Here is a 17163-nt window from a genome sequence, read left to right on the forward strand (position 1 = left end):
ATAACTGCTAATAAAATTCTGGTTTAATTTTTGCAATAAATTTTTTTATACATACACAAATTTTCCCCAACAGAGTAAAGATCACATAGAATTTTGTCATTTTTTACAATTCATATTATAGATTAATCATTTCATATCACAAGTACTTTTAAATGCTTTAATTATATTCTTACAACCTCCAAATTTTACATAAATATATTAAACTGAACAAACTTTTGTGTTTGTATCAGTTTTTACTTTCTTTTCCTGTTTTACTTGGCTTATCCCTACCTTTCTCTTCAAACTTTGTCAGCACCTCCCCAAACTTGTTAATAAAAATTGTATGTTGTTCTATATTTTTGGTGTCTTGATATGATTCTATGCTTTTCACTATGCATATATGCACATATATAGGCAATTTTTGGCCAGCTTTTATTTTGTGAAAATTAATCTTTTATCATGTATTTAATTTTAATTTTCTTTTTTAACATGTAGTATCTAGTTTGATACCTTGTGGAAATCAAACTAAGTATATTTTTAATTGCTCTAGAATTCATCCTTTGAGTGTATTGTCATTTTTTTTTAAACCAGTTCCCTATTGCTTTGTACTTAGTTTGTTAACCCCAGTAATGAACAGACATTTTGATAGCATCTTTGATCATTTTTGGATACATTATCAAAGTGGTATCTCTAGGCCAAAAGTATAAACATTTGATTGTTCTATTTTTTTTTCTTTTTTCTTTTTTTTTTTTTTGAGACAGTCTCGCTCTTTTGCCCAGGCTGGAGTGCAGTGGTGCAATCTCAGCTCACTGCAAGCTCCACCTCCTGGGTTCACACCATTCTCCTGCCTCAGCCTCCCAAGTAGCTAGGACTACAGGTGCCCACCACCAAGCCCAGCTAATTTTTTGTATTTTTAGTAGAGACTGGATTTCACCATGTTAGCCAGGATGGTCTCCATCTCCTCACCTTGTGATCCACCTGCCTCAGCCTCCCAAAGTGCTGGGATTACAGGCGTGAGCCACCATGCCCGGCTGATTGTTCTATTTTTATGAAAATAATGAATACATAAAAAAACCTAAAATATGACTTAAGTACTTTTGATGCAAAACATTAGTCTCCTGTTCCATCTCACCATACTTTCTGGTTCTGTTCTCTTTTGGCATTTACTTTACCTCTTTAAACTGTTTCTTCTGGTTTTATCTGCATAATGTATACATGTTACAATTTTTAAATTATTAATTTTAAATATTATCTAATTCTTATGTTAAATAGAACTCCTATCTCTATAGTCACAATATTCTATCGGGTTTTAATTTAACAGAAACTGGTATTTACATTATTGTGATTATATAAATATGATGCACTACAGCATCATATTTCTATGGTAGCTATTTTTTCGGAAAACATTTTGTTGTTTTTTGGAGTTAATATGACAGTCTTCATATTTTCATGGTTATCTTTAATATTTTTTCTATTGTTATAGGCCTTTCACTTTTCTCCATATGTTCATATATAAGATTATCTGAGTTGCCTTATTTTTCCTGAATACTTCTTCCTGAAATTTCCATTATTCTGTTTTAATCTGGATCAGTTATTATCATTTGAAGAGTTTCTTCCTCTCACTCTCTCTTTGTTTTACCACTTCCTTTTTTCTGGACCCTAACTGAATTTTATTCTTGATTTATTTCCTCATTTTGCTGGAGCATACCCTGTAGCTTTTTTTTTTTTTTTTAAGAGTAAATTAAGGGAAAACTTCTTCATATGTTTTACATCTAAAAATGTTCTCATTCTGCCTCTACCCTTAATTAGTAGTTAGGATGGTAATGTGTGGCCTCATATTTATTTTTATTAATAAATGCATCATACCTGGTAAAGAAGTGATTTACAACAAATAGCTGTTATGACTAATGAATTGCAGAACTCTTAACTTATAGGGAACTTAGGGTTCTCATTGTGGAAGGAAAAATCTAATACAGCTACTGAACAAATATGCAAGTTCTATTTGTTTTGAGATTCTTTGTGTGTTAAATATTAAAATTTTAAAGTCTTTTTGTCAGAATTTTGAAGCCATTGCTCCATCATCCATCATCCATCTTTTTTTTTTTTTTGGCCCCTTGAGAGGTTAATAATATCATTTCTTATTTTTTTTGCATGTCTTCTCATTTTCCCTTGAAGAGCTTTTAGAACATTCTCATTATTTACAGAGGTCTTATATTTCATGACATGCTTGATTTTCTTCCCATTATGCGGCTAAGTTTTTAAACTTGAAAACTTGTATTTTCAATTTTTTGGATTTTTATTTATTAAGAATAATATTTAAAGATTTACTCTATTTTCTCTGTAAATTCTTTTTTCTGTAAATGTTAGCTGGATATAGGTCTTCTTGGGTTGATTATTGATAAGAGGAAAAAGAATCTTATTTCTTCTTATTTTCCAACTTTTTGTTGTTGTTTTGCTTTCTAGAGAATTTTCTGTACTTTATATCTATGCTAATTTAATTTTCATTTCATATTTTTAATAAGAGCTGTTTCTTGTTTTTTTTATATTGTTCTTGATTACAGATATGATCATTCTCATTTAAATGTGTTCATTATTTTGTTTTTTTCCCATATGTTATCTCTGCTCCACCCCACACATTTCCATTTCCTTGTTAATTTTTCTATTTGGCAATGGAGATTTTCCTCAATAATGAGTGTCTTCTGGCAATTCACATATGAATAAGGCAGTAAAAAGCTCTGTGCCTGTGGGCAGTGCATGGCAACTGATGGGGTTCCCAGGGAATCAGATTGGCCATTCCATCAGAGGACTTCTTTATAACAGTATCTAGAGTCTGCTTTCTGATACGTATCAGACTTTTACAGAAAAATTGTTTTCTACCTGGGGTGACAAACCCCTAGTTCCCAGCATTTTGTGAGCAGAAGTTTAAGATTCCTAGAGTGTCTTAACATTTTAATTTCTATTGTACTGACTTTTAGTCATTCCCTCCCATCCCCATCTGCAGATTTAACACACCATCTCTTATCCACCTTTTACTATTTTGGTGTTTACAATATCAGAACCTATTTCCTATGCTGCTGCTATTTTTTTTTTTTTTTTTTTTTTTTTTTTTTTTTTTTAGAAAACTGTCATTTCTTGCCTGGAAGGAAAAAAAGTAGAACTGGCCTTTGTCACTTTATTCACAATCTTTGACCCAATCTTCCTGCATTTAGCCATGTAGCTCTGTGGTGCCTGATACTCCCAAGTCCCAAGAGACAAACAAACCACTTATCCTGTGGTCTTACCCACCAAAGGGGCTTCAGTTGTAGCTTTTTCTGATCTACAAGTTACATCTCATCAATCCCCTCTTCCAAAAATACTATTACAATAACTTTTTCATTAATAACTAGTTCCCTTTTTTCTTCTATTTGCTCTCATTGTCCTGATTATGTATATATAATACTTTCAATCATACACAAGTTATAAATTTTTCACGTTTAACACGGAGTTCTGTTTATTTTAATAATTAACATTTAATTCATAATCATATTGCTTTTCAGAGATAATATATACCATCATCAGTAAATGAGAGTGCTCATTTCTCCAGGCCCAAGCCAAAACTCTTAAAACAAAACAAACATTTTGGCCAATATGTGAAATGAATTTGGTATCTTTGTCTAATTTGCACTTCCATCCTTTCTAACATAGGTAAATATGTGTCTTTACCTTATTGGACATTTGTATTTATCTTTTTATCTTTTAACAATTACTATTACTTGCTCTTGTTTCTCAAGATGCTTTATCTTTTTCATTATTTGTTTACAAAATATCTTTGTATATTAGGGATATAAATTCTTTATCAGGTTTTTTGCAATTATTTACCTTTTGAGAAAGAATAGTACTTTTCCTTTTGCTGACTCTTAATATACACGGATTCAGCTGATGTTCTTTATCATTAATATAACTTTCCATATTTCTTTCCACAGGCAGATCCTTGCAGCAGCCAAAAGAGCTGACCAAGTTGGCCATTTTCTTTGGGTGGGATCAGACAGCTGGGGATCCAAAATAAACCCACTGCACCAGCATGAAGATATCGCAGAAGGGGCCATCACCATTCAGCCCAAGCGAGCCACGGTGGAAGGTATGGGTTTCGTCAGCACTAGGTTTGCTGAGAGAAGTTCTGGGGCCATGCTGAATGGCTAAGCATGTGCCTTTTTAGGGGTTTGGCATTTTTACCAAACTCATGTGGGGTTGTTTCAAACTTATAGCCATGAAATGCAAATGAGGCCACACAGCTGGTCTGTTCTTTTAGTTGAAATTCCTCTTTTAAGGAGATCATATTATTTTCATAATATCACGATTAGCAAACATTCTTTCTTTTTCATTCATGCCACAGGAGCTTTCTGAGAGGAGAGCATTATCGTTAATAAGTAAAGTATACACATCCAAGTGTGTATAAGTGAGCTACATTTTCCAAGAGAATACTTTCACTTTGTAATGCATCCATTATTTCCTTAGCAGAAGGAACTACAAGAACCCTTTCCCTCCTTACCTCTCAAGGTCCCTTCCAGCTCAGGGAGGCTGTAATACAGCACACCACCTCTCTCAGGCACCAGCATCCCCTCACCTTCCTAGGTCCCTTTTGTTTTCACTCTCTCCTCTTGCCTTTCTAAATTTATGCTTCTTTCTTTGCGTTCCTTGCTACTGCAAAGATATTTTGATAGGCAGAATTAGGAAAGAGTGTCTGTTGCTACCCTGGAATCTAACAAAATTTGCTGATTATAAGTTATGTTATTCTTTAATTTGGAAAGAAAAGTTATTTCTAAAAGAAGACACTGTATAAAGAAAAAGGGACTCCTCTGCTGATAGCCTGCTTTGTGTTCCTTTTCTGATGGGCCATGTCTCCAAAGATTCTCTAAAACATGCTTTGCACATTAAAAAGAACTCTATCCTCTCCCTCAAAAAGGGATCAAATATTTGCATTTTCTATTCTCTCTCCACTCAAATCTAATTAATTATTCTCCTCAGAAGGCTGCATGTTCTGTGTAGGCTTTTCAGACAAATTAGGTTGTGGTTCTGTCACTGTTTCCTTTCTGTTATCTGGAGGAGATAAAGATCCCATGAGTCACCCATGTTGTCATTGGGAGGCTTTGAATTAATTTCATTCCCCAGTACATATCCAGTAAAGATTGCCTATTTTACAACCCAGACCAATGCATTTGCAGATGGGTTGCAAGAATAAAGGACAATATTTTAACCTTCTCCACTCCTTGCACTGGAAAAGCTGTGTATCTATTGTGTGCCTTGTTCAGTGCTAGGAGTCAGGAAAACAAAAGATGAGGACTCAAAATTCTCACCCTCAAAGCATACAGAGCTGAGTGCAGGTGTCAGAACAAGCAGAGACTACATGGGAAACATTATAAGTATAGAATGGAGGGCACAAAGAGAGAGTTACCATGGAGGCTTTCCTAGGGTGGTGGTGATGTGGTTGGGGAAGATATCCTTGGATGCAAGACATGATAACTGGGATGAAAGTTCCCTGGGACATGGAGATAAATGAAGGAACAGAACACATTAGGGAAATACAAATAATTCATTCTGCAGCACTGTCCTGCACTCCTGCCTTCTTGAAATCCTTCCAGTTCTTTAAGAATGTTCCTATTTACAAGACACTAGGGAGACCCTTTCCTCTTTTAGAGTACTAATCATTGCTACACTGTTTGGCTGATTGACTTCTATTTATTTTGGGGGTCTCAGATGTTAATTTTTCATGGGAGCCATTTATGGCCATCTCACCCCAACCAAGTCTGGGTTAGAAGCCCCTTCCGTTCCTCCTGTGGCGTCCCACACATCTCCTACTGTTGGAACTACCTCTTTACTTGTCTCTGTCTAGAAATCTCTACTATGCACCATCGTACCTCCAGCACGTGGTTCTTTGCTGAAAGTTGTAGGTGCTCAAACACATTCTTAAGTGATTATGTGTCTGTACGGATGGAGGAATCGCAGATCATGTAAGAACCTGGCACAAAATCAATTTGAAAGTGGGCCAGAAGTTGCATTGCAAAGGATCTTGAAAATTATACTAAGGAGTTTGTACTTTATTCGGAAAATCTGAAGAGCATCTGCATGTGTGAGATGTGATTGTGGTGGCATTGGAAGGATTAGAAGTTCACTCAGATGACTGTAAGTAGGGGTGAAGGGCAAGAGTTGGGTGAGATTCAAGGCAAAGGAAGAACTTTCAGGACTTCAACTGAGGTCCTCTTTTCCTAGGCTGTAGATGCCATGTAGACACAATGCACATATTCCAAGGCCATTAACCCCTGATGCCTGATATTTTAGGGAACTTACTGGGTTATCTTAAAGGTTTAATAAATTATTGAGAGAAAATACTATTTTCATATAGATATAAAAATATACAAATTTACAAAAGCACAGCATCATGAACTAGCAAAATAGAAATTAAGATTCGAAAGAATGAAATTGGGGAGCAATGTTATTAAGAAAAACAATATTAGAATGTGATGGAATAGCAAGAGTTCATATGAAATTTTCTAATCTTACCCAGAGAAGAGTGAAGATTTTTTGTGGCCATGTACAAAAATGCTGTGACTTCCATCTAGCCATGTTGCTTAGGTGAATTTCTTACAAAGAACAACCAAGTTTTATTCATTTTCATAGCAGACAGAACATTAAGATAGTGGCTATGCATTTACAGTGTCACTTGTATGAAAGTTAAAAAAAAAAAGAAGAAATGCATTCAGTTATGCCAAAGCTTCTGAACAAAACTATGAAATAATCTAAAATAAAACTATAAATGGAGCAGAGCCTATGTGGGCAAGTAAGTTTTCCTATCCTGCCCTACTGTCATTTGCTTGTTTTCTTGTTTGTTTCTTTTTATCTTTTTCCTGTTTTGCAGATGATTCATATTGAATTATGCTGGGCTAGAATATTTTTCCAATATTCGTGATACTGCTACATTCCTATATCTTTGTGTTGTATACTGCTATATCCTCAGATGTAAGGGAAAAGCCGATCAGTAATCTACCTTTTTTTTCCCTTTAGATCCATATCATGACTATGTTCAGCAACCATCTGGATTTTTGGCCAGCATTTTTCTGAGTATGCATCAAAATAAGCAGAAATTGTGTTAGGCCAAAATGCTGGCAGATTTATTGCCTCTTTGAAAGTGGCCTTTCTCTTCTATCTGTATTTATTCTCCATTTATGGAAAAAGGGAACTTCAATGTTTCTTAACCAAGGGTGTCATTTCCCCCCTTTCGATTTAATGATGAAAGGAGCCAGTTTCCTGGAGGGGTGGCTGCAGTCCCGCTGCCTGCCCAGTGTTTATGGGAAATCTGGGGAATGTCTCTAGAACTTGGCAGCACTCCTCCAGCTCCTGAGCCAAAACACTTCTGTAATTTTTAGTTTGTCTGTGTTGTCTGATGAGCCAAGGAATCCCTGGCATTTCCTCACTCATGTGTTGCCCCATTAACTAGACTCTTAATAATCCTCTGCAGCCTCCAAGGAATCCGCAGAGTACTAATGGCCTACGTTGCCTTCAACTCTTCATCCTCCAAAGTGCTCTGCCTCTGTGAGAGTAGGCTGTCTTAGGCATCCTCTAATTATGGCCAACAAGGGTCACGGACCAGCATATTTTCATCTCTTCCATACTCGTTGACATTAGGAAGCTAGTGTAATGAAGAGTAAATTTTCAAAGCTAACTATAATGACTCTCATAATTGGTGATGATTTTCAAATGGGACTTTAGAACAGCTTGGTTCATGAGTTAAATCGCAATGTATATAGGAATAGACAAAAAATACTCTGGACCCAGCATTAAAGAGCTAGCTTTTTAAAAATAATAATGATTTTTACTTATGATTTGAATGAATTCTTTTTCCTAAAACTGGAAAGATCAAAGCTGTGAAGATCTGAACTAAAATATTTCTGGCTCCAATTTAGATATGCCCTACTTTAGCTTCCCTTGATTACCTGCAATGGTCTACCTGTGTCACAGGGTTTTTCTAGGTGAATGGGGAAAAAAACGAGAAAGAAAATATTGCCTTGAACCTCAGTGCTGCTTCTAAGCAATGCGTATGTCTTTTGGCCCTATCACCTTGTTTGATAAGAGAGCAATGAGATACTGCATGATAAACCTGTACTCCTGCTATTTGTGGCAGAGTGGGTTTCTGTCACTTGCAACCCAGACTACTTGAATAAATATGGTTGAGCCCAAACTACTTGAAAATATGGTTGAAAGCTTCTTCAGGGCCTTTTTGTTCCACTTTTTATGGTTTCTGAGTTACACCCTATCCAAGTACCATTTAGCCCACATCATTGCCACTCTCTCTTTTTTTTTCCCTTTCCTTATCCCTCTCTCATGAGACCTCTGCATTCTCTGAGCCCCATTATAAGTCTCATCTACCCTTCCATGCTTTCCTTCCCTCATCACATCAGCCTTGTTCCACATCTCATTCCCTCAGGTGTGCTGTGTTTATCCCACTTTGAAGCATCTGTCACATATAATTAGTTACGCTTTGTATATATCAAGGTCATTAACTAGGATCAAAATTATATTTATAGATATATATAGATATATATATATCTATATATATAATTTATGAACAAGTCCTAGAGGTCAAGAATGAAATTGTAAATAGAAAAATCTTTTTAAGAAAGATTCAAATATACCTGGGAAATGTTCTCCAGAAATCTAATTGAGAATTGACAAGAGCTTTGAGAGACAACTTCTTCTACAGGAAGAATGATAAAATGAGCCAGATCCAATAAGTAAGTTTTCACTGTCAAAAGGAAAAGACAAACTTCCCTCTTCCAAGGCCAGCATCCACTGGACTTATAGGTGAAATCCCACAGGGAACAGGCAGACAGACCATACGTAAGAAAGGATCTCAGTCTGATAGGCTAAGCTACCTAGTGGCAACAGATAGACTCTCAATGAAGTAACGGAATGCGTGAATATTTCTCAACCATGTAAAGTCTTCTGTAGTTCTAGGAGACTTCCCAGGGCATTTATCCTCCCTATATTTGTTCTGCAATCTGGGCCATCTCAATCTTATGGCACTTGTGTTTCAATACATTTTTTTTTTTTTTTTTTGAGATGGAGTCTCACTTTGTCACCTAAGCTGGAATGCAGTGGCACAGTCTTGGCTCACTGCAACCTCGCCTCCTGGATTTAAGTGATTCTCCGGCCTCAGCCTCCCTGAGTAGCTGGGACTGCAGGCATGTGCTACCACACCCAGCTAATTTTTGTATTTTTAGTAGAGACAGGGTTTCACCATGTTGGCCAGGCTGTTCTTGTATTCCTGACCTCAAGTCATCTGCCAGCCTCAGCCTCCCAAAGTGTTAGGATTACAGGCATGAGCCACTGCACCCAGCCCTCAACACATTCTTCTTTCACCACTGTACAGCTTTGGAAAGTGAGTGGTAGATTCACATACACTACTCACAAATGCTTTTACCTGTAAGAAATGTCCATGATTTCTCCTCCTCTATCATTAACCAATAACAAAGTCATAGCAAATTTTCTTTTCAAGGAGCTTATTTATGAAAATAAAGGAGAGCTGAATATTGATGAATCTAAGTCCTGTCTCCCTCAAGCTCTGTTTAACTGAAATCTTTGGTAGCATTTAGGACACTAGGAGCAGTGCTTTGGAACTTTTTAACAGAGGGCAATAAATGATGAGAGATGCCCTGTCCCTTACTTTGCTACAGATGTCTGAACAGCTCTGACACCACATGCGGTGTCTTGGCAGCAGTGCAAAGGAGGGGCTTCCAGGGTCAGTAGAATACATGCTACTTGGCAGTGTCTTGGCAGTGCTACTGTGGCCAGATGATCCCAGAAGAAGAGAGCAGTTCCTCAAAAGGAAGGGAGACAATCAGTTGACTCATTTGAGAGAAGTATGTGGACACTCTTTGGGGACATACTGCAAGATCCTGTGGGAAAGTATCCCTGGGGCTTGGTAGGGTCCAGTGATATTATTCCATTTATTCCTGCAGACTGTAGCTTGGTGAAATTCCAGTTACCTCAAGGAGACTGTGGATTTGCCATTTGTGACTGATGTTCTTGACATTCTCTTGGCCTTTTTGATAAGCAGAAAACTTCTCACAATATGTTGGTTTAAAATGCCAAATGCTGACTTACCCAACCTTCCCTGCAGTTAGAGGATGAACAGGTGACTTAATCCTGACCATTGGGATACATGATGACATTATCTGAGGGAACTTCATAGAGATATTTCCCTCGCTTAGGAAAAAAAGTCATGTTAATAGGGCAACTATATAACATTATATCCAAACCAGAACACCTTAGAAGTAAAAGAGCCATAAACTGTGATTGTCCCAGCCAAACCAGGGTATGCAGTGTGACCCTTCTCACATGGGAAACTCCTGCCTTCTCTTCCCTTTTTTTTTTTTTTTTTTTTTGTTTCACTCTGTCACCCAGGCTGGAATGCAGTGATGTGATCTCGGCTCACTGCAACCTCCATCTCCTGGGTTCAAACAATTCTTCTACCTCAGCCTCCCAAGTAGCTGGGATTACAGGCGCCTGCCACCATGCCCAGCTAGTTGTTGTATTTTTAATAGAGATGGGGTTTCACCATGTTGGTCAGGCTGGTCTCAAACTCCTGACCTCAGGCAATCTGCCCTCCTCAGCCCCCCAAAGTGCTGGGATTACAGGCATGACCCACCGCACCCAGCCTCTCCTCCTGTTTTTAATGTTACCATGTGAGGACAGGATACTTGGAGCTGCTGTAGCCATCTTCACAGAAAGGAAATATTAATACTGGAGGGAGGCAGAAAAGACAGAAAAAGCAAAAAGCCTCGGCCCATGATGGCCTTACTTAAGATGTTGAACCAATCCTGGAATTATCTACATTAGTATGTGTTCTTATGTTAGAAAAATTACTGTTATCTTTAAGCCCCTTTTAAGCTAGATATTTTGTTATGTGCAACCTATGGTATTCTTAATAAAATACCTGTCTTATTCACCTCTGTATACCCAGCACTTGAATAATACCTTTAAATTAATGGACTCTCACAAAATATCTGTGGAATAAATGGGCTTTACAAAATGATGATTTTTTAAAAATATGGACTATAAGTCTTATTACTGTATAGTGAAAGTTCAGATAGCTTCAAGACAGATTGTTATCTTTGCTATTAATATATACCCCTGTATTTATCACCACAGGAAATATTATTTTGGTAAATTTCTATTATAAGGTGAAGCTATTTCACATGCTTTTTTTATAGAAATTATGAACTTTGTGAAAATATCCATGCAAGAATTGTCCCTAAGGGAAAATATAAACTAATGAATGCTCTTACAATCATGAAGTCAGTACAGCTTGTGGTTCATGAGTGGCAACAAAGTTGTAAAATGGAGAGAGAGAGAGAGAGATTTAATATTTTAAACAAATACCCTTTGTGTTGAAATTAGAAGTGTATAAATATTGATATCCTAAATTTTAATTCTAAAGAAAAAAGCAGAACACCAGTGTCTTGATAAAACATTTCTCAGGTCTAGGAAATTTGACACCAGTTATATTACTGGAGGATTTCATTGAATAAGCACATCTGACACTGGGTAGATTTTTCCTTTAAAATCATTTAATACCTCATAGCTTAAAATCATGAATTTCATGTGACCCTTGCCCAATTGAGAACTGATTGTGTGTATAATGTGTGCTCAGGATTATAAGATGTTTCGTCCAACTATGTCAGCAGCAACTTTCTCCTTAAGTTATCATATCCACATTGTAATATTCCATCCCTCATCTTTCTCCCTCCCCCCTAAAAATTGATTTCACTGTCATCACATCATCATTAGCATCTCTATATATTGCAAAGTTAGAAGTAATGGGCTGTTGGATATGGAAGATAACATTCATCCAGTTTTCAAGTGTTAACTATCTACTGTTTGTCAGACACTGACTATGGCCAATTGCTGGTGACCACAAAACAGAGATCTTTGCTAACTTATAAATTTACACTCTAGCAGAAGTAGAGAGATGATAATCAATAGGCACAATAAATAAGTAAATTATATACAATAAGAGGTGGTAAAAGCTGTAATGTCTACTCTTTATTGATATTTTTTATTTTGGTCATATCTTTTTTTCCTATTTTCCCTTAGTTCTTTGTCCATGGTTTCCTGTAGCTCTTTGAGATATTTAAGATAATTGATTTAAATTCTTTGTTTAGTAAGTCCAATGTCTGGGCTTCTTAATGGACAGTTTCTGTCCATTTTTCTTCCCTTTGAATAAGCCGTATCTTCCTATTGTATTTTTAAAAATTGCTGTCATCAGATCCTTGGCATTGGAATCTTATGATGTAGTAGCTCTAGAAATAGGATTTTCCACTTTCCCTTTAGTATAATGTTCTTGATTGTTGAAGGCTACAATCATGTTTGTTTAGTGACTTTTCCAAACCATTTCTGCAAGGATTGTATTCTTTGTCATTTGTGATTACTGAAATCTGTTTTTTACCTTATATTCAACCAGTGTCTTGTCAGAGATTTCTCTAAATGTCAGGACTATTAGAAAGAAAACAACAACAACAACAACAAAAACAAAACAAAACAAAACAAATCACTCCGTCTTTGCCGATTGGTCCTGTGCTGGGATACTACGTCAACTCTTAGTTAGGCCCCTCATAACTCTGCCTTATCTTTCACTTCCTGCTTGCACTGACCTAGGTCAGTCACCAGTGAAAGCTTAAGGTCTTCTCAGGTCTTTTCTGAGTGTACACCCTGCCCTGGACATGCACTTGGGTTTCTAAATTCTCCCTTATACATAGGTACTTTTCAATGCCCTCATTTTTCAAAAGAACTCTTTGCAGCTTTTTCTCCTAGGCTTAATGCTGTGTATTGCATGCCTCAACTCTAGTCCTTTGCCCCACGTGGCTGTGGGTTTTTCGTTCACCTCACAATGTTTTCTAGCAATGCCTCCCTATTCTCCACCCTGAGAAGTTCTGAGTTAGGTGAAAAAGCAACAAACTTTGTCCATCCTTCAGGCAGCCCCCAGACAAATTAAAACAGGCAAATACAATAATTTGTGAATAAATTCATCTTTATTCCTTCTGGAACCCTGTATGAGGATCCCACAATGGGCACATTGACCTCTGTTCTCAAGGCTACTGCTAAGCCTGGTAGGACGTGGGACAAAGACAAGCAAAAAAGTCACAAAGCTTTCCCATCCTATGTGTCTTTTTCTTGATTTAATGTTCACTTGGTTGCTGTAAACCTTTGACTTTTCAGCATTCTGACAAAATTGGTTTTGACAGTTTCTACTTGTTTTTCAATATTTCTGTGGAGGGACAGGAGCTTGGAGCTGCCTACTCTGCCATTTTGCTAACATCACACCTGACAAGTGCTATAAAGTAAGAAAAAATAGAGCAGGAAAAGGGAAATCGTCAGTGGTCAGGGGTGTTGCAATTTGATACTCTCATCAAGATGTCTTTTGATAAGTGATTTGAATAAATAAAGGAATTATCCAAGTATCTACCAGGGAAAGAGTGTACTGGGCATAGAAAACAGTGCAAGGGTCCTAAGGAAGGAGCACACTGGGCATGGGTGAGAAACAGCACAGAAACTGATGAGCTGGAGCAGAGTGAGGAAGAGGGAGATGAAGTCAGGATATAATAGGAGGATCAGATCTCATGGGACCACGCAGGCGATTGCATGGAGTTTGCTATTCATTACGAGTAAAGTAAGAGACCATTGTAGAGTTTGAGCACAGGAATAACCTGATCTGTCTTATGTACTTAAAGGATCATATTGGCTGTTAGGGTGAATATAGAATATAGGGTAAGAAGGATAATATCTAGGAGACTGGTAATGAGGTTATTCCCCCCAAAACAAAGAAACAACAACAACCACAACAAAAAACAAATGAGAGACGACAGTAGGGTGAACCAGGGTGGTAATGCTGAAGATAATGAGATATGTCTGGATTTAAAATATATTTTGAAGCTAAAGTCAATAGGGAACAGGAAAAAATATATAAGAATGATTGCAAGGATTTTTACTTGCGTAACTAGAGAGATGGAATTATGATCAGCTGAGACGGAGAATACTATCATTAGAGCAGGTTTTAAGGGAACAAACAGCAGTGCCAATTTTGGAGGTGTTAAGTTTGAGATACTTATTAGACATCCAAGTATCTATCCAAATATCTATCCAAGTATCTCAATATCCGAAGGTAGGCAATTAAGTAAGCAACCGGATACACAAGCCTGGAATTTATGGGAGACATCTGGAAACAAAATTCAATTTTATGCAGCCATTGAAATATAGATGGTATTTAAGTAATATAGAAAATAGGGGACCAAAGGACACTTGCTAGCATATTCTGTCATCACGAGGATAAGAAAAAGAGAAGCCAGATTGGCCAGTGAGGAAGAACAAAATTAGTATGAGTTTAATTTATTGGAAACCAGGCAACGTAACTGTTTTTAGAGTTGAGTGATTTCATCAGCTTCATCAATGTACTGCTGCAAAGTCAGGCAGAAGTATTGAGAATTGACCATTTTATTATTTGACAATGTCTCTACATCATTGGTGATTTTTTTACATAGACTTATTGCATCTGAGTGATTGGAAAAAGTCTGGATATAAAAACAAATGGGGTGATGTGTCTATAGTGAATATCATCCCCTAGAATTCCCACTAACCTCTTCCCAATTTTTATATGAGCATACCACAGACCTTAAGGAAGGAGAACTGTAGTCATATAGAACTTTTGAGTATCTTCGAAGAATAGGCCATTGTAAGTGACAAAAAGTCATAATTATGTAGAATAAATAATAATACTGTCCTCTAGAATACCAAGTTAATTTTGCATATGAGGTCATGTTGAGACATACAGATTGAGCAATAACTTAAGAGAAACTTAAATGAGGCAGGTATTTTGCTATCTTAACAGCATGATTCAATTTACTTCTAGTCCTAGAATCGCCACCAATTACTGTATATTGCTAAGAACAGATAAAACAGATTGGTTCTGGAGTTAACCCACATGAATTCCAGTGTTGGTTGTGACCAAAAATAGCTGGGGTGCTAAGTAGGCATGGATAGATGTTTTTGACAGTCTATTCTAGTGCTTTCATATAGAAAATGAGTGGACAGGATTAAGAGGTTATTGAGAATGTTTTTTTAGCTCTGGAATTCTGATTTTCTACAAAAAAAAACTGTGCAAGGTAGACAAAAAGAACTTGAAAGACTGCTGTCAAGAAGAAGAGGTGAGGGAATAAAGAGAAGGAATTACAGGCTTCTTGAAGTTATGGGTACGAAAGTTAAAATGATTAAACAACAAATTTAAGATCTTGAAATACCTCTCTTGATTTTATTCATGTAGAGGATAAACAACAATGGCATTATTAGAGGAGAGTTTGAAGAAGAACAAGAAAGGGAGCTAAGTAAAGGTGAAGTCTAAAATCTGAAGCTGAAAAAAATAAATCTACAAACCGAGTAAGAAAAAGGGGGAAAAAAATCACAGGCGTCTTAACATTTTGAAACGTCCTATCTTTGGAATCAACTGCTGCCAAAACAAATTGTTCTGAAACTTGTCCAAAATCTACCTTTTTTCCCTTTTCAGGACATCAGCAATTTATTTGTTTTTTTTATCACAAGGACAAGAAAACAGTTTTTATCTGTTTTTACCATTTAGGAAAGCAGGAACTTGGTCCATCACTGGGGAGAAGGAATTAAAGACTGGGGCTAAGACTTCTCTTCCTTGCAAGCAGTAGATCATGCCAGGAGCTCACAAACTCACCTATGGGCTGTGAAGAACTGTACCTAGTGCAGTAAGAAAGTATAATTAGTTTGGATTCAGTGAGAACAATAAGAAAGAAGTGTTTGAATCTATTAAATCCAGGGCTTAATATGAAAGCAAATCAGTAGAGGGAATTGAAAGGGCCATTAAGTTAGCCAAATGGATGGCTGGAAGAAAAGTCATTTATAAATTTGGGAGGTTGAAGGGGTTTTTTAAATGTTCTTTAACAAAAATCAGATGCTGGTTAATCTCTTCTCATTTGGAAAAGGGAAGAAAAAACCCTCTAAATAAGATGGGCGTTTTTTAGACTCAGTATATTCCCGATATTAGGTGTGTGCTGTAGGTTAATTGAAATTTTAAAGTTAAAGTGACCTTCTTCTAACTTTAAGTAGAAACTGTCTTTTCCATAGTCAATTGTAAAAGGGGGATGTTTTACATACTGTTTCCAAAGACTAAATTTACTGTACTATTTGTAATTTGTCTCAGAAAATTACTTCCTTAACCTCTTAATACTCCATCCTCTTTAATATTGCAAAAAGAGCTGACTGCTTTTTTCTTTGAATTCACATTTCAGACAAAAATGTCAATTTGTCTTTTGGATTTTAGGAGGTTTTGGCAAGAGACATAGGGTGGTCCAACTTGTGAGTTTTTGAGGTTGTTTCATTGAACTTGCCTTCAACAAACTTTAATTGAGTTCAACCTAGAAATATCAGTAGGTCCTAGCAAAAAAAAAAAGAAATAAGATACTGTCCCTATTTTAAAGGAACCCATGATTAATTTGGGGAATCAGACAAAAAACATCAGACCATTATAATGTCAGGATGGATCGTGATAATAGAGATAAGCTTAGGAGGTTGTGTGTACACCAATAGGCAGAGGGTGCATTAGCTGAAAAAAGTAGGCAACATCAGAGTGAGGCCTTAAAGAACACATAGTAGTTGAACTAAGAAATAAGGGTGGAAGGGTCCATTTAAGGGGGGACAGAATTTACAAAGAGCCAAAAGTATCAAACAGTGTGTTAACATGTTTGTTAGGACAAGCTGGAGAACGTGAAAGACTTGTGATGGATATATGATGGAGATATCGGCAGGAACTACATCATGGTCTGTATTCATGCCTTCTTGAGACCTGTAGCCTTTGGAATATGGATTCTAGCACTTGATATCAACCTAGAGCTGAGACCGGTCTTTCTGAGATTTCTAGTGGAGTAGAGAATTTATCTTAGAATGCCGAGAAACCAGAATGTCTATAGTATGGCAAAAGAGTCTAGGACTGATTTACTATTTGTGTATATCTACTTAGGTTCAGCCTGCCTGATGCCATTAGTAAACTTTACACAACAGCCAACAAGTTCCTTAATTTATTAGGGCTAAAGAAAAAAACTGACAAAAGATGCTGTTTGTTTTTCTTAACTGTTC

At 36.7% G+C, this 17163-nt stretch overlaps 1 protein-coding gene across 5 annotated transcripts in view; it reads left to right on the top strand.

Moving 5' to 3' along the window:
• The window catches only part of GRM7 (glutamate metabotropic receptor 7), an 890122-nt gene that overhangs the window by 445460 nt on the left and 427499 nt on the right, over positions 1–17163 (top strand). For all 5 annotated transcript variants that reach the window (XM_032149559.2, XM_032149558.2, XM_058437196.1 and 2 more), the window contains exon 4: positions 3942–4096. In XM_032149559.2, the coding sequence (XP_032005450.1) occupies positions 3942–4096 (155 nt within the window). The remainder of the gene's footprint in view (positions 1–3941; positions 4097–17163) is intronic.

This window comes from Hylobates moloch, unplaced genomic scaffold (genome assembly GCF_009828535.3).
Source record: "Hylobates moloch isolate HMO894 unplaced genomic scaffold, HMol_V3 SCAFFOLD_4, whole genome shotgun sequence".
NCBI classification, from domain to species: Eukaryota; Metazoa; Chordata; class Mammalia; order Primates; family Hylobatidae; genus Hylobates; species Hylobates moloch.